Source organism: Microtus oregoni, unplaced genomic scaffold (assembly GCF_018167655.1).
Source record: "Microtus oregoni isolate MIOR12 unplaced genomic scaffold, Mior012 000049F_ref0000343, whole genome shotgun sequence".
NCBI classification, from domain to species: domain Eukaryota; kingdom Metazoa; phylum Chordata; class Mammalia; order Rodentia; family Cricetidae; genus Microtus; species Microtus oregoni.
In genome coordinates this window covers 11,237,117-11,260,350 of record NW_024543223.1, presented here as the reverse complement: position 1 = coordinate 11,260,350, position 23,234 = coordinate 11,237,117, and the positions used below count along the sequence as shown (strand labels likewise).

The 23,234-nt window shown below is 48.7% G+C and overlaps 1 protein-coding gene across 1 annotated transcript; it reads left to right on the top strand.

Annotated features, from left to right (window-relative positions):
• Positions 1–10,188: 10,188 nt before the first annotated feature.
• Positions 10,189–13,710, top strand: Nkx3-2 (NK3 homeobox 2). The gene is made up of 2 exons (XM_041636524.1): positions 10,189–10,826; positions 12,095–13,710. Exons 1-2 carry the CDS (start codon positions 10,361–10,363, stop codon positions 12,628–12,630), a joined length of 1,002 nt encoding a protein of 333 aa, XP_041492458.1. The 5' UTR covers positions 10,189–10,360; the 3' UTR covers positions 12,631–13,710.
• The last annotated feature ends 9,524 nt before the right edge of the window (positions 13,711–23,234 follow it).

Genomic DNA, 23,234 nt, shown 5'->3' with positions numbered 1-23,234 from the left:
GGCGACTCAGCACTAGGGATTTGGTGGTGGACTCACACAAAGCATTGAGCGTGTGAGATCCATCTGTATGTTTGCATTTGATTCTATATGGTTCATCTCACTGGTGTACAATGTCTTCATTTGTGAGCGCATCACACATCACACTCTATCTACTCCACCACTGGGCCTTGGAGTTGTGTATTAGTTACAAAAGGTAACTTCAGAAGGATTTTGTGTGTGTCTGTGTGTGTGTGTGTGTGTCTCACAGTTCAGAGGTATGTGTTAACATGACCCTGTAAGGACTGTGAGCTGTCACAGCATAACCACAGATGGAAGCAGATGCTTTTGCCCACTCACTTTCTCCTTTTTAATCAGTCCAGAGCCCTTGCTGCTGGGATGATGATTCCTACCTTCAGGGTGGGTGCTCCCTCCTCACTTAAACCTCTCTGGAGATTTCTCACCTTCTCCTATGCAATTTTAAATCTACTCAACTGGGGAACGAACATGAGCCGTGACAGTTTCTAAGATTAGTCACTGCGAAAGTAAATAAACGAATAATAAAGATGTGAACACTCTGACATATGTCTTGGTGGATGTATGTAGGCCTTTCTCTTCAGTGGAGTCCCTTTTAGTGTTTCTAACTATGCCAGAAAGTCTTTGGTTGGTGCTGGTAGGATGTAACAACTCTGTGGCCTTCCTTGTTAATGTATCCTCAGAGCAGGAGACACCCTCCTCCCACTGGGTTATGATAAAGCATACTTTGTTTTAGCTGCAGTGTGTGTGTGTGTGTGTGTGTGTGTGTGTGTGTGTGTGTGTGTGTGAAGGGACAGCTTTACATGACAAGATGTTTGTCTTAGTTAGGGTTTTTATTGCTGTGAAGAGACACCATGACCACAGCAACTCTTATAAAGGAAACATTTAATTGAGGCTGGCTTGCTTACAAGTTTCAGAGGTTCAATCCATTAAGATCACGAAGGGGAGCCTGACAGCATGCAGACAGATGTGATGCTGGAGCTGAGAGTCCTACATCTTGCAGGCAACAAGAAGTCAACTGACTGTCACCCTGAGTGAAGCTGAAGACACGGTGGCCCGGCTGTGCACAGGGGCCAACTATTGTGCAGCTGTGACATTCCTCATTTCCAAGAGAAAAGATTGCATATGGAGGGAGTGAGGGTAGAACCTAAATAGTAGTGCATGAACTGAGACAGAAAGCGGAGCACAGTGGCTTTTTAAAGCAATGTGTTTTCAAGCATCCCTTGCTCTTGGCCAGACCTTGAGTCAGGGAGAGCCCACAGGAGGAAGAATGGAGAACACATAGGTGGGATAAACTGGAGTAAGGCTGTGAGGCTTTCACACCAACACTGGGGACTCACTATCTGTGTAAGAAACTGGGAAGCAGAAGACAGGACAGCACCGGCAGGTCTGTCAATCTTGGCTCCGGTGTCCCTGACACCTTAAGAACCCTTTGTGCCCACCACTGAGTTCCCAGCCCTCTGAATATCCCCCTTCCTATTCACCTTCTCAGTGTTCATGTTCCAACAGGGTTTTTTTTTTTCTTCCAGAAAGCCTAACCCATCATCAACCTGTAACTCTCAGTCCCGCTCCTCGGACTGGTATGTCTTGCACAGACTCAGTTTGTATTCCACAAGTCTGTGGTTACAAACCCTTCTCACACAGCCTTCAATTCCTGGAGTTTCGGTTCTCTGTATTGGTCCAACTTTGGGAGGCCATTCTCTGCCTGCTTACTTAGGCCTGTCTGGAGCAGTGGGCTGTAACTAGTAGAGTGTATATGTGTGCTGACTGGTCATGTTCACTGGTCAGTTTGTGAATTGCTGGTGTGCCTTCCACTTTGTACAGCTGTACAATACCCCCCTAAATTTTCCTTTCTGGTCTTTCATGTTATCTAAATGTGTGCCACCTTCATATGGCCTCTAGTCCTCCCTGCCTATTCTTCATGCCCAGTTGACTTCCTACTTGTTGAAAGAATGACAATGGAGAACACTTAACATGTCTAAAACCCTTGAATAGTTCCTACTTTACTACTCAGTAGGTACCCACCCTACCTGTTATGATCTCATCAAACACTGTTTTCCTCCATATGGAGAACCTAGATTTAAAATGTGTGTATGTGTCTCTGTATGTGTGATCTACAGTCTCAGCCTTAAAGTGTTATCAAGGCAACATCAAGCCAGTGGTCCCCTTTTTTATTTTCCTATCAGTACTGGGAACTGAATGCATGCTAGTCAAGCTCTCTACCACTGAACTACGGCCCCCAGAGCTCATACGTGTACTTCTTTGTATATGTGCATGTGTGTAGGTCACAAAATTGGAAGGTACACAGAGATCTTAAAGCAGAGAGCAAGTAGAGAATGCAACAGAATATGTGTAATAGAAAAGCAGACCGAGATGGAAGGACAACTAACTGGAATAAGAAAGGGAACCGACTAGAGAGTGCACTAGGGGCCAGGAAGGCAAGTAGGGAGGGGACAAAAGAGGACCAAGTATGCCAAGCTTCTTAGCAGAGCTGACTGTACCCATCAGCTCCATTTCTTCTTGCCACTGTGGGTTCATGGATTTGCACACTAGGCCCCCAATTGGTGGCACTATTTAGGCAGGCAATGGTACCTGGAGGAGGTTGAGTCTTACTTGAGGAAGCACAGCATTAGAGGGAGGGTGTCTTCAGGTTTGATAGCCTGTCTCCGCTTCTTGTTTTCTCCTGCTTCCTCTGTGCAGATGGAACGCCATCTCTTGGCTTCCCGAATGCCGGGCTGGCCTCATGGTCTAGCTGCACACCTTTTCCACCATAGTGGACTCTGTCTCCTCTGAAACTTAAAGCCAAAATAAATCCTTTCTTCTTTAATTTGCTTGTTTGTTTTTATTTTGTCAGAGTATTTTATCACAGAAATAGAAAAGTAACTAATAAAAATTCCAACTGGTTTCTTCCCAGGCTCAGTAATAGAGTGTTTGTCTAGCAAGTGATAGGCCTGAGGCTCCATTCCCAGTACCACAAAGCGAAACAACTTCCTGGTCTTTGCCAGTCACCCTGCAGCTTGACTCCTTATGGTGGTGGCTCATGCCTCCATGTGGCCCAGCTCAAGGGCAGTATCTATTGTCCATACCTCTGACTCATTGCTTGATGGCGACAGTATGTTATTTTCTTCATTTCTCCAGTACCACCCTCCCTTGGTCCTTCCCAGTCTCTCTCGGGGACTCTCCTTCCACAGTTCCATCTGAATATGTTGATGTTGTTGAGCCCATGTTGTTACAGGTGGAGTTCACTCTGGTTGGTCTGTGGTTACTTCCGAGTTGACTCCATCCAGTTCTATCAATATGTCTCTCCAACCGATAATCCCCCAACCCCGTTTCCACCCCAAGATGTTCTTGAAATACTTTCTTCACTGCTTCTTTCATGCCCGCCCATTGGCCCTTAGTACATGACTTACAACTATTATTACTGTGGGACTTTGAATAGGAATGGCCTCCATGAGTTTCTGTATTTGACTGCTTAGGGAGTGTCACTATTTGACAGTATTGGGTGGTGTGGCTTTGTTGGAGGAAGTGTGTCACTGGGGTGGGCTTTGAGGTTTCAAAAGCCTAAGCCAGTTCCAGTGGCTCTTTCTTCCTGCAGCCTGTGGATCCAAATGTAGAACTCTCAACTATTTCTTCAGCACCATGTCTGCCTGCATGGCACCATGCTCCCTACCATGGTAATGATGGACTAAACCTCTGAAACTGTAAGCCAGCCCCAACTAAATGCTTTCTTTTACAAGCATTGTCATGGTCACGATGTTTTTTCACAGCAATAGAACACTGACAAAGACAATCGCCCATTCTACAGGGTGTCAGTATTTGGGGCCTGAATCTCTAAAAAGAAGGTAAGATTACTGATTTCCCCTCCACATCTCCTCTGAGTCTGAACTACACTTAGTTCATTGAGACCAGATCCAGATACATTTTGGATTACTGCCAGTTTTCAGCTCCATCCAATCCATTGAGTCTTTTGAGAATATTGATAGATGGATGGGATAATGTATTTGCAAATCAACAGTCTTTTCTATTAAATATTTTCATTTACTTTACATATTAACTACAGTTTCCCCTCCCTCCTCTCCTTTCATTCCCTCCCTCTACCTCCGTTACACCCCCTTCCATCCACTCCTCCTCCATCTCCATTCAGAAAGGGACAGGCATCCCACGGGAGTCAACAAAGCAAGGCACATCAGATAAGGCATCCCCCTCCATCAAGGTTGGACAAGGCAACTCAGCTTGGATACTGGGTTCCCAAAAGCCAACTCTCAAGCACCAGGAACAGGGTCCTGATCACACTGCTAGGAGCCCCACAAACAGACCAAGCTACACAACTGTCACCCACATACAGAGGGCCTAAATTGATCCTACGCAGGCTCCCTAGCTGAACAAATCGCCTGTCTTATAAGTGACCAATATCTACAGTGTATAAAGAACTTCACGAATTCAGTCCCAAAGTGGCAGCCCACTTCTGAACAAAGCAAATAGCCTGAAAGGCGTTTCTCCAAGAAAATAGACATGTGTCCAGTAAACACATCATCCATCCTTAAAGAAATGCTAAGCACTGTAACAACATCATGCCACTACTTGGTCAGTAGAATGGCTCCTATCACAAAGACAGAAAACAACACAAGTTGGTGAAGAGATGAAAATTGGAATGCTTCGCTGGGCGGTGGTGATGTGCGCCTAAAATTCCAACACTTGGGAGGCAGAAGCAGGCGATTCTCTGTGAGTTCAAGGCCAACCTGGTCTACAAAGTGAGTTCCAGCACAGTCAGAGCTACACAGAGAAACCCTGTCTCAAAAATCCAAAAAGAAAAAAAAAGAAAATTAGAATACTTATTCTGTGGGTAGGAATGTAAAATGATGTAGCCATTTTGAAAAATGCCATTAAGATTTCTTAAAAAAAATAAAAATAAAATAATGAAAGAATCCAAAAATTTTCAATTCCGAATATATATATGTTTTTCAAGACAGGGTTTCTTTGTGTAACAGTGCTGGCTATCCTGGAATTCACTTTGCAGAACAGGCTGGCCTTGAACTCACCGAGATCCACCTGCTTCAGCCTCCCAACTGCTGGGATTAAAGGTGTGGGCCACTACCACCTGGTGATCTGACTCTATATTCTGAAGAATTGGAAGCAAGATCTGAAAGAAATATCTGCATGTGTGATGTTTTCTGTGCACAAATACTTCTTTATATTATGTTATTCATCAAATTATGGTATGTGTTGATTTCATCCTTACTCAGAATAGCTGAGAGATCCAAAGAACCCAATTGTACAAGAGAGCCAGGTGTGGCAGCTCACACCTTTAATCCCAACCCTGGAGAGGCAGAATCATTCTCAATGAGTTCCAGGCCAGCCTGGTCTACATGATCAAATTTGTAGAGAAAACCCGTGTTTGAAAGGAGATGGGGGAAAGAGGAGGGGCATGTTCTGTCTAATGTGGACAAAATTTCTGATTTTGCAAGCTGATAAAGTTCTTAAGACTGGTGCTGTAAGTTATGAGTGACAGCCTGTCTCAAAAAAAAGGAAAAAAATGTAAAGAGTATATCTATGGTGCCAAATAAACTCTCAGGTCTATGTACCTTAATCACCCACCATGGGAGAGCTACACTTGAAGGCTCCCAGCAGTTGGCCCCGTAGAGCCTGTGCAGGGGAATAATGGGGGTGGATGAGAGCTAGAGCAGGTCCAAGTCTCCTTCTTTCTCGGGGAAACAGCCTCCTGGACAAGTGAGCCCAGCACCTTCTCTTGCTCTGACCGATCTCATCCTCATACCCGGTACTGAACTGAATTGACAGGGGACAGGACGTTGACATGTCTCGCAGTACTTTGAAATAGAATGTGTCCTCTGCTGGACAACAAGAGACCGGGGCAGTATAAAATTAGGAACAAACCCAATTTTTTTCCTGTGGTCCTCTCCTGTCCTGTGGTTATGTCTCGCATCCAGAAAGAATGCTCGGTAGGTGGCGCTCGTTCTCCACTCTGCAGGTAGTTGAGCTTAAGTGCGAAAGCTCAGCTCCAAGGGAAAGTGTTTTCAGTGGGGTCAATTCTTTGCATCTCAGACTTGAGAACACTACTTTATCTCTAAACCCAGTGGGTTTCTACTACCTTGCCGTCCCACTCCTGTGCGTAACCACGCATAATTCATTTTTTTTTTAAAAATGGTCTCTCTTCTTTACTAGGTTTACTTTCAACTCGATCGAAGGCCTGAGCCCGCTCGCTGCATTGTCAAACGTCCATAACAGAAAACATCATTAAGCTTGCGTGCTTTCTTTGATTTCTCCAGGCTCAGAGAAGCTATTTTATAATGAATAATCAGGAAAAAAAAGTAAAGAAAGGTTTAACGAGGAAAAACATGAAGGCTAACGAAAACAAACAGCTACGTTGGGAAATTCAGCTTGATTGGCATTACAGACAATTTTGAACCCTGATTTAGCCACCCACTGACGACCTTGAGTCGGCTTCCCCAGCGTAAAGCAAGAATGAGTTCCCACTCACCACCCCCCCCCGAGTGTGTACTTTGCATAAAGCAGTAATTTCCGACTTCTTAGTGTTGGCGATACCTTGACCTGAATTCTCTCTGCAGTTTGATAAACCAGAACGCTTTGAGTGAAAACCCTGCTGAGGGCCGGCTGACTTGGGCACTGGGGAACCCCCCCTCGCTTCTGCTGTTTTGACCCCTGGTGTATTGAGGGTGCTAGTAGAGCTCACGGGACTCCTGAAGATGAGGACAGCCAACCCGCAGAGAGACCCTAAGGCTCGGGTGAGCCAGAAAAAGCCCTGTATTCCTTCTCCTTTGCTCCCGCCGCTTTACTGTCAGATGAGAGAGCCCGGCTCTAAGCCTGCTTTTAAAGGACTAGAAACTGACTCCATCCAGGTCACAGCGCGGAGTGTGTCGAGCGGGCCTGTAGGAGGTCTGCGCCCTGCACCCTTGCTCCGGGAGCAAGTGGGGGGGGGGAGGGAGGCTGGGGAAGGCGGGCGTGGTAACCTCTACTCCCAGGGTCAAGAGAGGTGCGGGTGACCTCACACCCAAGCGTCGCCACAGCGTGACCTCGGTAGATGATTCCCCTGCCGGCTGGCGCTCCCCAGAAGTGCATGCGTGTTTACAGAAGCAGGGGATTCTCCCAAGCCAGTCCCCGTGGCGTTCCCATTCTCAACTCATCGCCCCTGCGGCCCAAGCTGTCTAGGGGACTGAGGGCGCCGCACGTAGGGGGCGCGCGGGAACCAGACTGCTGAAGAGGAGCTGGACCCGCGCGGGATCCTGGAGAGGAGGCCGTTGGAGTTGGAACGGATGGAGTGGGAGGAGAAGGGGTAGACGTCTTTGAAAGTGTGGGATCTGGGGTAAAGGAGGAAGAGCGGACCCGGAGACAGGCTCAGGGTGCGGACAGATCTTGTCGCAAATCACGGTTCCCAGCTCCTCCGACTCCAGGCCAGCCCAGGCCAGAGATCGGAGTCAGCCACCCAGGCCAGGAGCCTCTTGGCGACCACGGGTTTCTGAAGCTAGCTGCCAGGCCTGGAGGCAATCACCCTCGTTGTCCTCCACTTCCAGACCTCCTCTTCTTGTCCCCGCTGACCTCTAGAGCTGATTCTAACTCAGGATACACCCAAGGTACTTCAGTGCGTCCTGGAGGTCTCAGCGCGTAGCTCCCAACGCCTTTTCATTTCTTCCCAAATTTTCAAATCTTGTTCTTTTTAGGAGCTTCCTCGGTTTGTAGCTCAGAAACCCTGTGTTTATCTTCCTCCAAACACCCTCCTCCTGGCCCTGCCTGCAGCCATCACTCACTAAACCTAAAAATCTACTAACTTCTGCCAGCACCCTTTGCTCAGCCCCTCTAGGAGACGCGGGTTGAAACTACTTCGTTATTCTCATGCAAACACAATCAGCGCTGACAGCTTCTAAAATCACTAAACAGTGGCTTTCCCTGCATGCTTCGAAAACGTCTGCCACCTCTGTGGCAACTGTGGTTTGAGTCTCTCTCTCTCTCTCTCTCTCTCTCGTTATTTCTGCCTTTCTGCCAATAAATGGTGATCATTACTTCAAATAAGTAAGTATATTGTAGGGATAAGTCCATTTAACTCTAGCACTCAGTCATCCAATCTTCAGATATCCTTGTCCATCAATAGGTCCGGAACTCACTGATTTTTGCCTCCACTGATTCCTATGACTGCGCACACGCATTATCCTCCTGCCTAACCTCATTTTTCTGGCAATCTATGTCCTTGGTCCCTAAAGAAAATTAGCTATGTACATTCTCAACACCCCAGGATGGGGTGGAGAGAAGAGAAAATCAATTTTAATAAAGCATGCAAACATTGGAGGAAGGGTGGGAGGCTTCATTTTGAAACCTCATAAGCATTTTGTTGGGTCCTCTTCCTGGCCAGGAAGATGGTCCCTTGGCTGTTACACTTGCCAGATACTAACAACAAATTGAAATCTTTTCCTCAAAACTTGCACAACTCTGAAGAACTATATAGAGCTGTGAGAAAGCATCACCCCTCAACCCCAGTGTATCCTGCAGCATCTTTACAGGGCAGGAAAATAGGCAACCCCATCATTGTTGCCTACAACTCTGACTATCCTTCCCAGGCGGACAACTTTGAATAAATATAACGACTTCTCGCCTGCAGTGCAGAACCAGCCAGAGGAAACTGCTCCGGGTGGCGGTCCTGATTTTAATGACACCAATGGAGCAATCTCCATGGCTTATTAAACTAACATCACAATTATTTGAACGTATTCAGTGGTTCAAGTTTGTGTATTGGATGTTGTTAAACCTCTGGTTAAGTTTATGCAACAGTGAAATATGTCACTTGAACAAACTTTATTAAAAAGAAGTTATATAAATAGGCAACGTACGTTTGACATAACCACAATATTTGTATTTTGTATTGACTTCCTTCTAGTGAGTAAAACGATGCGATTCATATTTTTAAGGACATTAAGTATTATCATTCTCGATGTCACTGCTGTGTAGTTCCCAGATAGCCTCTTTTAAAACTTATCAAGTTCTGCTCAACACAGAAGAAACAGAATATTTAAAGAACACATTAAATGCTTTTGGGGGTGTTTTCCTTGATGTAAGACATTAAACAAAGTCCAATTGAATTCAGCGTTGACTGCTCAGGGAGAAGGACACCCTGCTCCAGAAACTGTCCCCAGGTGCTTCCAATTCTTCGCCTGTCTTAGCACTTATATAAAGTTTTTTAACCTAGGTTTTTAATTCACCTACAGAAATTCAATCTAATCAAGCATAAGGAAAGAAAAATATTTAATAGAGTGATTTTAACTATCAGATTATTTCAGGAAAGAGCATTAACAGTGAAAAAAACGATGAATTTTGTTCTTCGACTCTGGGCTCCTTCCTAGAGAACAGGAACTACACGTCACACATGTACACGCTTTCCGTTGAGTTTTCCCCGAAGATCTGAACTGGCGGCTCTGGATTAGGTGGCTAGGTGAGCTGAAATGAGAAAGGAGGTTTCCGGATAAGTGTCCCTCCTTATTGCTGAAGGGTGCATACAGAACCAGGCTTAGGGAGAGAAAGAGGATAGGGTTAATTCAGATCCTGTCTTCAGCTGCTCAACGTGAGTAGCAGTGTCTTTTAAAGTCAACGGCCCCCAGTTGGAACCAGCCAATCCACTGCCCGGAGAGCCCAGGACAGCCAGTGAAGGGGCGTGGCCTGCTGCTGTCGCTCAGTAGTGAGGAATGACACTCTGACGGGAGGGGGGTACAGTGGAACCCAGGAGAAGGAAAGAGAAGAAACAGATAAAACCGGGGCAGAGGGTAAAAAGGTTTCCCGTTCTTCTCCAATTTTAGGGGCCTCAGCTGTCAGCGCGGGCGCCAGAAGGGTGGGCTCCGGAAGAGCCTGCCCAGAGGGGAAGAGGGAGGACCCGCCAGGAGCGAAGCCCTGCAGGCGCAGGCAGGGAAGACAGAGGCGCAAAGAAAAGTGACTTGGGCCGTGCGCCGCCGCGGCGCTCGGGAGGCGATTGCTGACGCCGAGAGGACCCTTGACAATTCTTACTGGCCTTTCCCGCGGGGACAGACCCGGGCTGGCCCCCGAAGGCCACGGGAGATGAGATAACTAGTCCAGCTGCGGGAAGAGAGAGTCTGGCGCTAGATTTGGGGGGGAGGGGGTCCCGGCGAGGTGGGCCTGTTAGGTGGGGGTGAGGGTCGCCCGGGATCCTGGGACTGAGGGGGGCGGGGGCTGCTGAACTGCGCAGGAGTGGGCTGCAGGGGCCTGGCGCTCCCCTCTCACTCGTGCTGCGGTCGCCCAGCGCTCTCTGTCAGGCTCGAAACTGTCCCCGCGACCCAGCTGCCCGCCCGGCCGCCGGCTCCGATCCGTGGCGCAGATGGCTGTGCGCAGCGCCAACACCTTGACGCCCTTCTCCATCCAGGCGATTCTTAACAAGAAAGAAGAGCGCGGCGGGCTGGCTGCGCCCGAGGGGCGCCCGGCACCCGGGGGCACAGAAGTGGCGGTGGCCGCGGCGCCCGCCGTCTGCTGCTGGCGGCTCTTTGGGGAGACCGACGCGGGTGCACTGGGGGGCGCCGAGGACTCTCGGCTGGCGTCTCCCACCCGAACCAGAACAGCTGTGGGGCAGACCGCGGAAAGCCCGGGAGGTTGGGACTCGGATTCAGCTCTGAGTGAAGAGAACGAGGGCAGAAGGCGCTGCGCGGACGTCCCGGGAGCCAGCGGAGCGGGTTGCACCAGGGTGACCCTGGGCTTGGACCAGCAGATCTGCGAGATGCACGCTGCCAAGGACTTGGAGGAGGAAACCCCGGTCCGCAGCGACAGCGAGATGTCAGCCAGCGTCTCAGGTCTGCTGCGGGGCTTTCTCCGGAAATAGGGCTGGGCTGAGGGGATGGGTTAAGAGGTCAAGCACTCCAAGGCGGGGTGGACCTGCTGGGGGAACATCGTGCCCTGCAGGACTTAGTCTCTAAATTCTGCACGTTGGCACACACTGCCTGGAGTCTTAAGAAACTGAGCTTCTTAGAGTCGGTCCTCCTGGTACCATGTGCCCTGCACCCTATACCAAGAGCTTTGAGTTCATCTGCAGTGCCTCCGCTGTATCCACTTTAATTCTCTAAACTTAACAGAGACCTAAGGTAGACCGTAACTTCCCCCAGGCCCAGCTGTTGTTGTCGACTTCAGGTCCTGTCACAGTGTAAGCTTTGGAAAGAGCCCATTTAAATTCCCTCACCCCAGGACTGATTGAGCAGCCTGTGGCTAAGCATCAAGGAGCTAAAAACAAAACAAGCCGTTACCTGAAGCGGAAGATGGTGGGAAAGTGTAATCCAGGTCGTCAGGGAGGGACTCAAGAGTCCAGCCTGTTTATCCACTAGCGGGTGCTTTTCTTGATCTGAAAGCCCCGCAGCTGGCTTCTACTGGGTGCACGCTGCTGTAGGCCTCACACTGGCTCAAGGCAGGCCCGTAACTGTGACCTCTCGGCTCGTGCTCAGCAGGGAGCCCAGGAGGCTGGAGGAAGGGGTTCAGACCAGGGAGAAAGCAGAGTCTTCACTACCCACCCACTCCCTGCTTCCCTCTATTTTCTTGCAAAGAAGAGGGAGTCAGGTGGCGCCCAGGCTTTGCTGCTACACCCTGTCGCCATACCCTTGACAGCAATCCTGGGCTTATGGAATTGAAGACTCTATATAGCTCTGACCTCAAGATCTACACCCTCCCCCCATCTTCCTCTTTCGTGTAGCCAACGGATGTGTATGTGTGGGTGTGCAGAAGTGTACGGCCTGGAACTGGGAAACAGAAATGTAATGTAGAAAGCCAAGATTCAGAAGTGATACTCTCAGACGAAGTACCCTACCTTACTGCAGGGAATCTGGGGCCTGGAGAACTTCAGGGAAAGCTGTTCCCCTACAGCTTTGGCATACACCGCGATAGAGATATAGAATTTGAGAAGCGAAGGGGACCGAGTTCTAAAACAGAACTCTCTGGAACCTTTGAGCCCTTTCGGTAGGCTCAAAGCGGGTTTCCCTTCCCAGTTCTCCCCAGAAACAACTGTCATTGAGACCTATCTTCATCTCTGCGAGTCTGACAGGTTCTTGCTTTTTCTTCCTACCGGAATCCGCAGGCGACCACAGCCCAAGAGCTGAGGACGGTGGTGTTAGTCCCGGAGGTGTACGCGTGCCTGGGTTATGCAGCGCTGCCAGCAGCGGGGCTAGCGGCGGGCAGGCGGGCGGCGTGGAAGAGGAGGAAGAGCCCGCCGCCCCTAAACCTCGAAAGAAGCGCTCTAGGGCAGCCTTCTCGCACGCCCAGGTCTTCGAGTTGGAACGCCGTTTTAACCATCAGCGCTACCTATCCGGGCCGGAGCGCGCAGACCTGGCAGCTTCCCTTAAGCTCACTGAGACGCAGGTCAAAATCTGGTTTCAGAATCGTCGCTACAAGACCAAACGCAGGCAGATGGCGGCAGACCTACTCGCCTCGGCGCCCGCCGCCAAGAAAGTGGCGGTAAAGGTTTTAGTGCGTGACGATCAAAGACAGTATCTGCCGGGAGAGGTGTTGAGGCCCCCCTCTCTTCTGCCACTGCAGCCATCCTACTACTACCCTTACTACTGCCTCCCGGGCTGGGCGCTGTCCACATGCGCGGCCGCGGCTGGTACCCAGTGAACCGCTTGGGGTGAGGCAGCAAATGATCCCTGCGCTCCAGTTTGCACCACCGCGGACAGGTGTAGAGACTGGACTCCGTGTTGCAGGAGAGCTCTTCCGGGGAGGTAGGCAGACCTCAGGTGGAGAACGAAATCCTGCTGGAGCTTCCCTACCCAGGGTGACCTGGCAGTGGAACTGAGGCTGCCCAGAGAGGGGGCTTTATTCTGATTTGAACCGATGCGCCCTATGACCCCTGGCCCTCTGTACACCTATCTGCAAGCCTCGGGACGCTATTTATTATCACAGAAACGTTGGATTTGGATTGTGTCTGCCTGGGGCTGGTGAGAGCAGCCTGTTTGCCCAGAGCAGAGAGGACTCCTGGAGACCCCATAGCCTGAATCCTCAGAATCCCGGGGGGCCAAGCGCTTTGTGCGCTAGGCCACACTAGTTCATGGTATCCATGCTACCGATCTGTATCTACATATCTTTAATTTTTGAAAATTACATTTGTGACAAAGAAGTACAAAATTCTGACAGTTCCAGGCCAGGAGTTGATCTGAACCTCGAAGGGTTTGATTTTGGAGACCTCTACTCCACCCCTCGTGGGGCGCCCTCCTGGATGCCGAATGTAAGAAAGGGAGTCTTTCAGCGCGGGGGCCAGCCAGGGGATCCCCTATACTTTCCCTTGCTATAAGTTCAGGGCCACACCCAAAGGGAGAGCGCCTGGGACCATCGTAGAGAGGCCCGTCGCTGGGAAAGTACCCTTTCAGAAGCCTGTCTTTATTTCTTTCTCTTTTTTCAAAGAAGGTTGAGACTTGTAGCACTTTCCGGTTGTTTGTATTCAAATAACGATTATTTTTGTATTCAATGTGAATATCCCTGGCCTGCATTTCCGCGGCTCTCTCCACCTTCTCCTGTACCTCTGTTTCAACCCCCACACCCTCTGTGCCTTGCTTGTTTCAGAGACTATCTGTCTCATCAGCCTCGCAGCTTTTCGCCTCTTTAAGGGCACTGTGCACTCAACTAGAGTTATCTTTAAAAGATTTGTGAATTTTGGAAGCTCTATTCGCTGTATTTTTTTCTTTAATTTATAAACGTTTAGTTCAACATGCCCGCCCCGGGGTTTTATTTTCTCTGAAATTCTCTTGGTGTGTCTTTGGGACAAGGCGTTGGAGGCGGGTGGGCAACCCGGGTTTAGTTTTCTCTGAAATTCTCTTGGTGCATCTTTGGGACAAGGAGTTGGAGGTGGGTGGGCAGCAACGGTGGAGCATTCTGCCCCCCACTTTTCTGTCTAGGAGCGAACACTCAGGTGCCTAATCTACAGTCCCCAACAGCCTTGCTTAAACCTCCGGGAATCGCAAATTCAGGTTTGTGGAAGGGTCCCACTGAATCTTAAAGCTAATAGCCTTGTGTTCTTCAGTCCTGGGACCTCAAGTCTTGGAAGTGCCTGGACTGATTGAACCCACAGCCAATTTACATCTAAAACCCAAACCTGAAGATTCTTCTCCATGGCCTCCTTCCTCCTCTCTGCTTTCGATTTTGTCTGTGTTTCGAAGTGACTCAGCCTTTTTAAGAATGGGCTGGGAAAAGAAAGAAAAAGAAAACAAAAAAACAAAACAAACAAAAAGGCTCTCGCTGAAATTTTAAAACTATTTGGGGAGAGCCAAGTGTCAATAATGTTCCTGGGGGGGGGTATCCTGCTCATTTTACTCCTACAGGTGCGAATTTTCTTCCATCTAAAATGTTTTCAAGCAGTTCTGTTCCCTCGCGACTTGGCATCATTTGATCTGCACGGGAGCCTAGGGACAGTGAAAGGTGAGGTCAGCCACGTGTAGGAGTGCAGACAAACATGCTCCCCCGCCAAGCAAGACTCCTCAGAATACCGTAGATTCTTCCCAAGCTAAACGGTCACCCTCGCTGGCCACTTGAGCATCTTGCCATGGTGCCACATCCCCAAGTCCTGGCCTGAAACTGCCAAAACCGAAGCCTGGGCTTGTTTCAACTCACCTATAGAAGAAAGGTTGGTTTTCCTACAGCCTGCCATCTCTGGAAACCTTTCTCAGCTGTCTGGCCTCCAGGCTTTAGGGTACTAAAGGCTTTGGCAAGGAAAGCTGCAATCGCCTGGGTTGGCCTAGTCCAGCTTCCTCAAACAGCGAAAGCGCCCTAGGACAAAGACCCAAGGCTATGCTCATCTTAATGCTCTCCTAACCCCAGTTTCCAGGCATTTGGTTCCAGGGATCATTTTATTTCTATTTAAAACACACACACACACACACACACACACACACACTTGAAAATTCAGAATTAATTTTGTAATTTATCACGATGTATTCTCCTTGAAGTTTGGAGCTCTCATTGTTGGTGGCAAGTCCTCACTTCCTTTGCCCAAAGAGTGTTACAATTCAGAGTGCTCTTGAAGGGGGGGGGGTCAGCCCTTCTGGGAATGACTGTTGTTTGTCCTGTTTATTGAGGAGGAGGTTTGTGTTCAATTCCTGCAGATTCGGGACAGTTCTAGAGAGTCTTCCGTGATGGGAAATGAAAAGATGTCCAAGGTCACAGTCTCGCAGCTTCCTTTCCCCTTGCAAATCCCATTTTTTCTCCGGTGGGTGGTGTCCCTTTTTGCCAGTCTCATTGCTGGTGTCAGCCTGGGAGAGCTGCTTTCAGCTATCTGGAGCTGTCCCGGGGAAAGTTACCCAAGTGAGTTCGGTTTAATCAGTATTGTGGCAGCTGCTGGCTTACATGGTAAGAGCACTGGTGTTGCAACATACCCTTTGGGTCCAGCTCAGCCTACCAAGATTTCACACTACAAATATGATCCCGGACGTATGCACTCCTGTTGAAAATACACAATATCGTGGTAGTCACTCATCTGCTCCCCCTCCCACAATCTACCTTTTCCTTCTTTTCTTTTTTCCTTTTCATTCCTTTCTTTTTGTAAAATTAAAAACATGCTTTTCTACCACACACACACATACACACCTTGATCCGCGATCAAAGGAATCTTGGGTTATATACTTTCCATTGGCTTTGCTGCCTGGACTCTCTCTCCCAGTCACAAATGCAGCCTTGGTCCAGAATCCTTTCTCACTTCACCCTTTGGCACTTTGGGCCCTTAGTTAACATAAAGTTGCGCTTGGGTTCTGACTCCCCCCGCCCCCCCCCACACACACAGATGATTAAACCAAAGAGAAAGAAACAAGATTAGAAATGGGTTTGGAATGTGCTTTGACCTGTGCTGGAATCAATCTGGCCAGCAATATTTTATTTTCCAGTATATTCTCTCTCTCTCTCTCTCTCTCTCTCTCTCTTTCTTTCTCTCTCTTTGTGTGTGTGTGTGTGTGAGAGAGAGAGAGAGAGAGACAGAGACAGAGACAGAGAGACAGGGACAGAGCGAGACAGAGACTTTTACTCATCTCAAGGTGTGTCCTGCATTCCAACATCTTAGGTTTATGGGGCTCTCTGATCTCTAGAAAATCTCTTGTCTGAGTATTAACGGATCTGGGGAAGTTGAGGTTTTGTTGCATTTTCAAAGGCTCAATGGCTTTCTGCACGGATGACTCCTCCATACAGCTCTCCAACATCAAGAAAGCAGGCAGATGGTGGGGAATATGACTTCCAGAAACAGTCCAGAATTATCTCAAGCGTAAAGTCCTAGTGGCTCCAAAAAGCAGTCTAGCAACCGGTAATGCCAGTATCTGGAATTAGAATAAATGGTGGAGAGAAAACTGACTAGAGGGTGGCATCTGGGGGTTTCTGAGGAGTGGGACATGCCTATTCTCTTGGAGAGAGTGAATCTATGAATATTTATTTCGAGCTGTGGATACTGACTGCTTGGTAAAGAAAGTTTAAGGACTGCAGAGAGACAACCCTTCATCCAGGCCAGCAAGTGTTTCTAACTTTCTAATCAGCCATTGCCTGAGCTTAGAGTTCTGCAGGGTACTCGGTGGCACCACACTCTCTTCAACCCAAGTTTCTGTCTGTGCCTCAGCAAAAAAAAAAAAAAAAAAAAAAAAACGTGGAATCTGGCAACTACCTGCAAAGTCTGCAGAATTCAGCTTGCTTGCACAAAGCCTCCTGCCTTGCCGCATGAGTCTGAGGTGTAGGGGGAAACAGAGGGCACCTTCCTCAACTTGTAAACTGGCAGAGGAGCTCGAGGGCCCCTAAGGAGGACTAGAAGTATTCTGGCCAGCAGGAATTTTAAAAGAAAGTAGAGTAGACCTGTTTTGGGACTCAGCTACTACCAGGGGCCCTGGGACTTTATTCTAGGCAATCACTCAACCTTGCCAACTTTCCTAACTGGGAATGGCACCGAGCAGCATGGGGAGAGCAAGAACCAGCAAACACTGTAAAGAACTGAGTGCCCAAAGCACAAACCACTGCTTCGTCAGCAAAAGTTCCTAATTTGAGGCTGCCAAGATGACAACTCAAAACAATACTCAGCAATAATAGTGATGATACCGGGAACAATGGCAATTTCAGAACATTACAGGAGAAGAAGCACTTCCAATCCCTTCCTGCTGAGGATTATAGGAGCTGCCTGTGTAGGCAGGACGTCCATCTGCCAGTTGGGCTAAAGGCAGTGTGTGTGTGTGTGGGGGGGGGGGAGTGGCTTTCCCACCATCACAGGCTAGTGAGCTAAGGAGGGCCAGCCTTTCAGAATCCAGAGGTTGCAGAAAGTGCTATCTTGGAATGCTGCTCTCTCCGGGTTGGACTTGGGAGCAGGAGAGTGAATCGCCACAGTCAGAAAACAACTAAAGAGTACACAACACTGGGTATGATTACTTTTTTAACCGGTGACTTTGTTATTGACTCGACTCTAGATAAGCCGACTTGATTTACTGCACCCTCAGGGGAATCCACGCGTCACCCGTGGCCTACAGAGCATGGGGTCGACTTGTTAGAAATTACAAATCCCCTAATTAATTTTTAGTTTCCTAATATAAATGTTCAAAAAATGAGGTGGGAAAAGGGCCACAACAGGGAAGAAAAAAATTAAACAAATGGCTACATCATCGAACAATTTTTTCCTCCTGTTGTACACACAGGATTGTTTGAGTCATTAAAAATACATTTCGAAGTTATTGATTCTTGAGGTTCAGCAAGCAGGGGTGGTCCTGTGTAGAGGACACGTTTAAGTTGACTGGTGAAAATCTTCTCAGACTTACGGAGTGTTTGCCTGATGCCCACCGTCCTGTGATGGAAATGTCGAGGCTAAATTTGGTATAATTCGAGATAGGTAGGAGTTGGAGAATGGGCCCGATCCCAGAGTTAACCAAATTCCTTAGCTACGTTGAATAACACTTCTCTGTTCCCTCACTGAGATGCTCAGTTCAAAGGCCATTACTGGGTAGCAGAGAGTGCAGTCGCCTTTCCTGGATTTTCCGGTTGAAGTTGTCTGGGCCGCTAGGCTCAACTGTTTCCTCGGAAGCTTCGGAAGCTTAGGTGGATGAATGTGCTTGGGAGCACAGTTGGCCCAAGATTCCCGCTTTAGTTTCTCTGGCTCTCTCGGGCATCCCCCCCACCCCCCCCACCCCCCCCACCCCCACCCCCCCGCTAGCTTGCGCTGGCAGAGCAGTGGCTGTGGGTCACCAGGCGGTCCCTACGGTTGCTATCTCAAAGTGCGTCCGTCACCGAGTGTTCTGCCACGGCCAGCGGCAGACTGAATGCCCTTTCGTCTTTAGTGAGGATCCAGCACAAAGAACCCTTCGCACATTTCTGGAGACTTCCTGGTGAGTTCTCCTCCGCACTGTCACCTCACTCCAGCAATGGGCTCTCGACTTCCAGATGGGAAACCGTACACATGGAAAGTGGAAAGTGGTGGAGTTGAGTCCATCACCACTACACCCCCACCCCCCCACACACACACAACATCACATCACATCACATCACATCACATCACAGGCTGCCTGAAGTCCTGGAATCCACAGACCTCAAGGCAACTTTGCCTACTAAGTAGGTGAATCTTAGGTGACTATCTTCTCTTTTAGAAGCATCTATTTAAAAACAAACCTCCAACCCTTACCGGGTAATTTTGGCTTTTTATTTGGGAAGGGGCATTGTTTCATTTTCAAGGATTTGGGTTACCTCCTCCCTCTCCAGGCCTTCACAGGAAGGCCTTTATCTAGGCCCTTTCTGTCCCCTACCCACACCCCCACACCCCTCCCTCCCCCCCCCCCCCCCCCCCCCCCCGCCCCGCAGGAGTGGGAAGCTGTTTTGTGGAATTCAGCTTTTCCTAGAGGAAGTCCTTTCTCCACCCACCACTCTAAGAAGAGAGGACCAGGAGGCTATTCTGCCTCTAGAGAGTGCTGGATGCCCAAGACAGAACATCCTCGGACAGAAAGCTGTTAATAGGGAACTACGGCCACAAGTGCGTTCTCCTCCACAGTCCACCAGAAAGCAAGGGTGGGCGGCTCATTGCAAAATGAGAACCAATAAAACTGTTCACTTTAATAAGGTTATTAACGTTTTTGAAAGGCTCCCCTTGTGTGCGTGAAGGCCTCCCTGAGAGGAGCGGTTGAGCTGTGCCGCTGGGACTTTTGCGCCCTGGCACCCACAGAAACCGCTCGATCTTGGGCCTTCTCTTCAGAGGACTTTGCCAAACTGTAGCCGCTGGGAGACGTCCCCGGGGCCAACACCGGATATAAGCACCCCGCATGAGTCCATTCTGGCTATGCGCAGAGGCCGGAGTGAGGCTATCCACCGGCAGGTTATGAACCTATGTTCAGAGGTCATGGAGGACTCTGGATATGTTCAGAGGTTGGGAACCTCTGGGCTTGGTTCTGTTCTATGCCTAGCTAGTGGTTTTGGAAAAGGTTCAAGAGAAATGACTGAGGACTTAAACACCGAGTCAGATTAAACCTGTCTCAGAGTCTCCTCTTTCTGACAGCTGGAGGAGGCAGCTGCGGTTTGGTCATGCCCAGGGCCCTGATGGGTTGAATAGCTGTCGCCTGGGAGGCTAACCTCAGGAGTCCCTCCTGCGAGGTGAAGGCCTCTGGCACTGCTCCTCTTTCTCCTTCCCATCTACTGAGTTGGCTCCTAGAGCTGTGAGACAGGGTGGTAAAGACACAACCATACAGAGACAAAGACAGTCTAGTAAGGCACAGGGTTGAGCAAACTTTACCTAAGCTCACGTATCTTCAGTTCTCCACAAAGATGTCTCAGGTCATCTCTGGGTCACTCCACATGCAAACTTTGAATTTTTACATCTGTCCTGAGTAGGTCACACCGTCCCAGGTACTTATTAGCTGAATGTAGTGGTTGAGTGACACTGGGTTCACTGATTTGAGCTGGTGTTTCCTGGCCCTCTGAGGAGTCCGGGCTCAGATACGTATGCAAGGCATCTCCCACAGAGCCGGCTGCTGATATGTAAGGAGCCAGGATCCTCCAGCTTTCTTGGTAAGAAACAAAAACATTTCTAACTCAGGCTCTGACTGTGGGGAGCATTGGAGAAAGCTGGAAAGAGGTGTACAGAGCTGGTGAGCCCTCTGTAGAGGTCTGTAGGTCCGTCTTGTGTTCTTCCATGTAGCTGGGTATGAATTCTGGGACCAAACCTCTGACAAGACCTGGACTGGTCTTAGCGCTCAAACTCTCCTTTGTCTGTACTCTGGATTCCTCCCTGACTGACACATCACCTCAGACTTGAATGTATTAAAGTGTACATTTAACACCATCCCCCCACAATAGCTAAAGGCTGAAAAAAAAAGTGCTCTGAGAAGACACTCTCCACTTCTTCACCATGTAGAAAATGAAGTAGCTGGGCAGTGGTGGCACACTCCTTTAATCCCAGCACTCTGGAGGCAGAGGCAGGTGGATCTCCGAGTTTGAGGCCAGCCTGATCCACAGAGTGAGTTCCAGGACAGAGCTACTCAGAGAAACTTTGTCTTGAAGAACAAAACAACAAACCAACAAACAAACAAAATACAAACTAAATTTCAAAATTAGACATATGCTAGAGGGTTGAAGGAGCCACTTCAAAGACCCAACTAGGATGGGTGGAGACACTCTTGGCCAGGTAGCAGTGGCTTGGCAGGACTCCCCTTAAAGAACACAGATTTCAATGCCTTGCAGGGTACCTTTGCCCAGATGCCCTCTGGTGTGAGCACGACTAAATACCCCAGTGTGGTAGAAATTTAACCTAGAGATTGGAGGGGGATAGTTACTTTCTGCAACTTTTCTAGCTCAGTGGGTTTCCAGAGCAGTGCCCAGGATAGATTGATGAAGCACTCACATGTGAAATGGAAGGTTCACGCTGCAGAATCTTTCATGGTTCAGAAATGGATATTCTGTGATGCTTTCTTGACTGGCAATGTTGGTTCTGTGAGAGGTCCCAGAGATTCAGGCAACGTTTCCTCTTAATACTACAAGAGAGAAGGCAGCAATGCTTTTTCTCACCCCGAAAGTGCCATGGGCACAGTGACTTGCAGAAAGCCTTCTCCTAGCAAGCCTTGTTCTGCAGAAAAAAAAAAAATACCTGTGCTCGGCCTTGATGGGGTGGTCACTGGACCATATGCTTCTGGGGCAGTTGGCGTCACTAAATGCTTGCAGACTATGTGATAAATTTGCAAAGTTAAACAAGGACATGTGCCATTTAAAATTATTTTATGGGCAAAACTAAAATGGGCAGGGAGCTATAAGTGACTGACACACAGCCCAAACACTAAGATCATTCAGCCTTCATCAGAAACCTTCAAAGCAGCAAATTCCCTACATCCCTGATCATCACATCTGCGGTTTAAAAATAAACTGTGTGGAGATGCACACACACACACACACATACATACACACACACACACACACACACACACACACACTTTTTTATGATAAGAGCAGTTGCTCCAGACCCTAGGTTCTATCATTAGGATTGGATATATACATACACAAATAAATAAAAATAAATTCAATACCTGATGAAGGAGGGGGACTTGTTCAGGAGAGGGGGAGGGAAATGGGAGGTGGTGGCGGGGAGGAGGCAGAAATCTTTAATAAATAAATATATTAAAAAAACAAAAATAAATAAATAAATTCAATAGAGGACAAAGAGTCTCACTCAATAGTGTACTTGCACAAGGCTCTGGTTTGAAATCCTCATATATGTGTATGGAGGTGGTTACATGCACACGTGAGTGCCCCGTGAGCACACCTAAGAGTTCCTATGTATAGTTCAGATGGGCTCAGAACTCTCAATCTTCCTGCGTCCACCTCTTCAGTTCTGGGATTAGGAGATTACAGGCATGTTTCACCGTGATGATGACATGAGACAAACCTTTGCTGTAAAACTATTGTTCTGACCTTTCTTGTTCTTTCCTCACTCATACATATTTTCGTTTAGCTATCCATGAATATTTGTTGGACTGCTTCTCTGGGCCAGGAATATGGCACAAGAAAGTCCTTTGCTGGACAACTTTACCATCGAGCTGGAGACACCAAGCTCACAGCTGAAAGGAAAAGAAGATACAGTGTTGGTTGGCAGGGAGCTCAGTGCATTACTACAGGGAAGGTCAAACACAAAAATACAGAGCTCCCTGCCCCTCCCCCTCCCCAAGAATTAATAGTTGGTCTTTGATAGAGCTCAGTTTTTATCCTCCTGCGTCACTGAGCATGGTGGTCATTGGACAGGCTGGATACTGGTCTGAAGCTCCTAGAGGAGCTAGCTGCCATCTCCCCTGTCCATCCCTTTTCTCAACTCACTTATGCAGAGGCAGTTTCTGGTGATGCTTGTTACTTGGATTGTTAGGTTTCAAAGTACTCATGACTGGTCAGAGGGATGTCTGCACTTGGCGTCAGTTCCCCAGCATACAGCTTCTGGGATGCCAATACCATTGTGGTTGAGATTAAAACAAACAGGCCAACAAACAGGCAGAGCTAGGGTCTCCACGAGAGTCTGTGCTCTATCGTGTACTGTGCTGAGTGCCTACTGTAGGTTCATTAGCTCAATTTTCACAGCCTAAGAGGTGAGTTTGCTGAGGGTAGGAAGGAGGAGAGGCATGCTGATGCAAGCTGTGCTTGTCTCAGAATGGGAGCATAGAGGCTTTGGGGGTGAGGTCAAGCTTGGCTCTTCTCAACCTTGTGGTTCGGGTGAGTTCTCTAATTGCTGGCTCTGTCATCCATGGAACAAGTGAGGCACATAGTTTTCCTTGAAAATGAAAGGAGATAGCATCCTTTAGACTTGGTGCTTGGCACAGAACAAGCTCTTGAAAGGTTATTAGGACTTTAGGGTTGGACCCTGCCTTCCTGGATTCCTGCCTCATTCTTCCTTTCCTTCTCACCAGACAAAGGCTGGGTAGGGGACTCTTTCTCAAGTTCGCTGCTCAGGTGGCATGAAGGACAGTAGGGCGCAGAGTCTGCAACCTAAGAAGGATGCCTTTGCACCTTGCCGCACTTGCTGTGCATCCCTTCTTAGCAGTGGTGTGGCCACCAGCAGGTGATACCTGGGATCCTAGCCCGTTAGCAGCTGGGGCAGGTGGAGGGAGACAGCATAGAGGACTTAGTACTCCTTGTGAACGGATGGGGGTGCAGGGCAGAGAGGCAGAACAGGTGCTCTCAGTTTCATCTCTTCTATTTTTCACAAATTCTGGTCACTTTTCTCGGGTCCCAGGTGGCAAGTTTCTCAGTGACAGCCATTTAAC

Coding starts and splice junctions, on each gene's coding strand:
- Nkx3-2 (XM_041636524.1), top strand. CDS start 10,361: ATGGCTGTGCGCAGCGCCAACACCTTGACGCCCTTCTCCATCCAGGCG. Junction 10,827..12,094: donor GATGTCAGCCAGCGTCTCAG/GTCTGCTGCGGG, acceptor CGGAATCCGCAG/GCGACCACAGCCCAAGAGCT.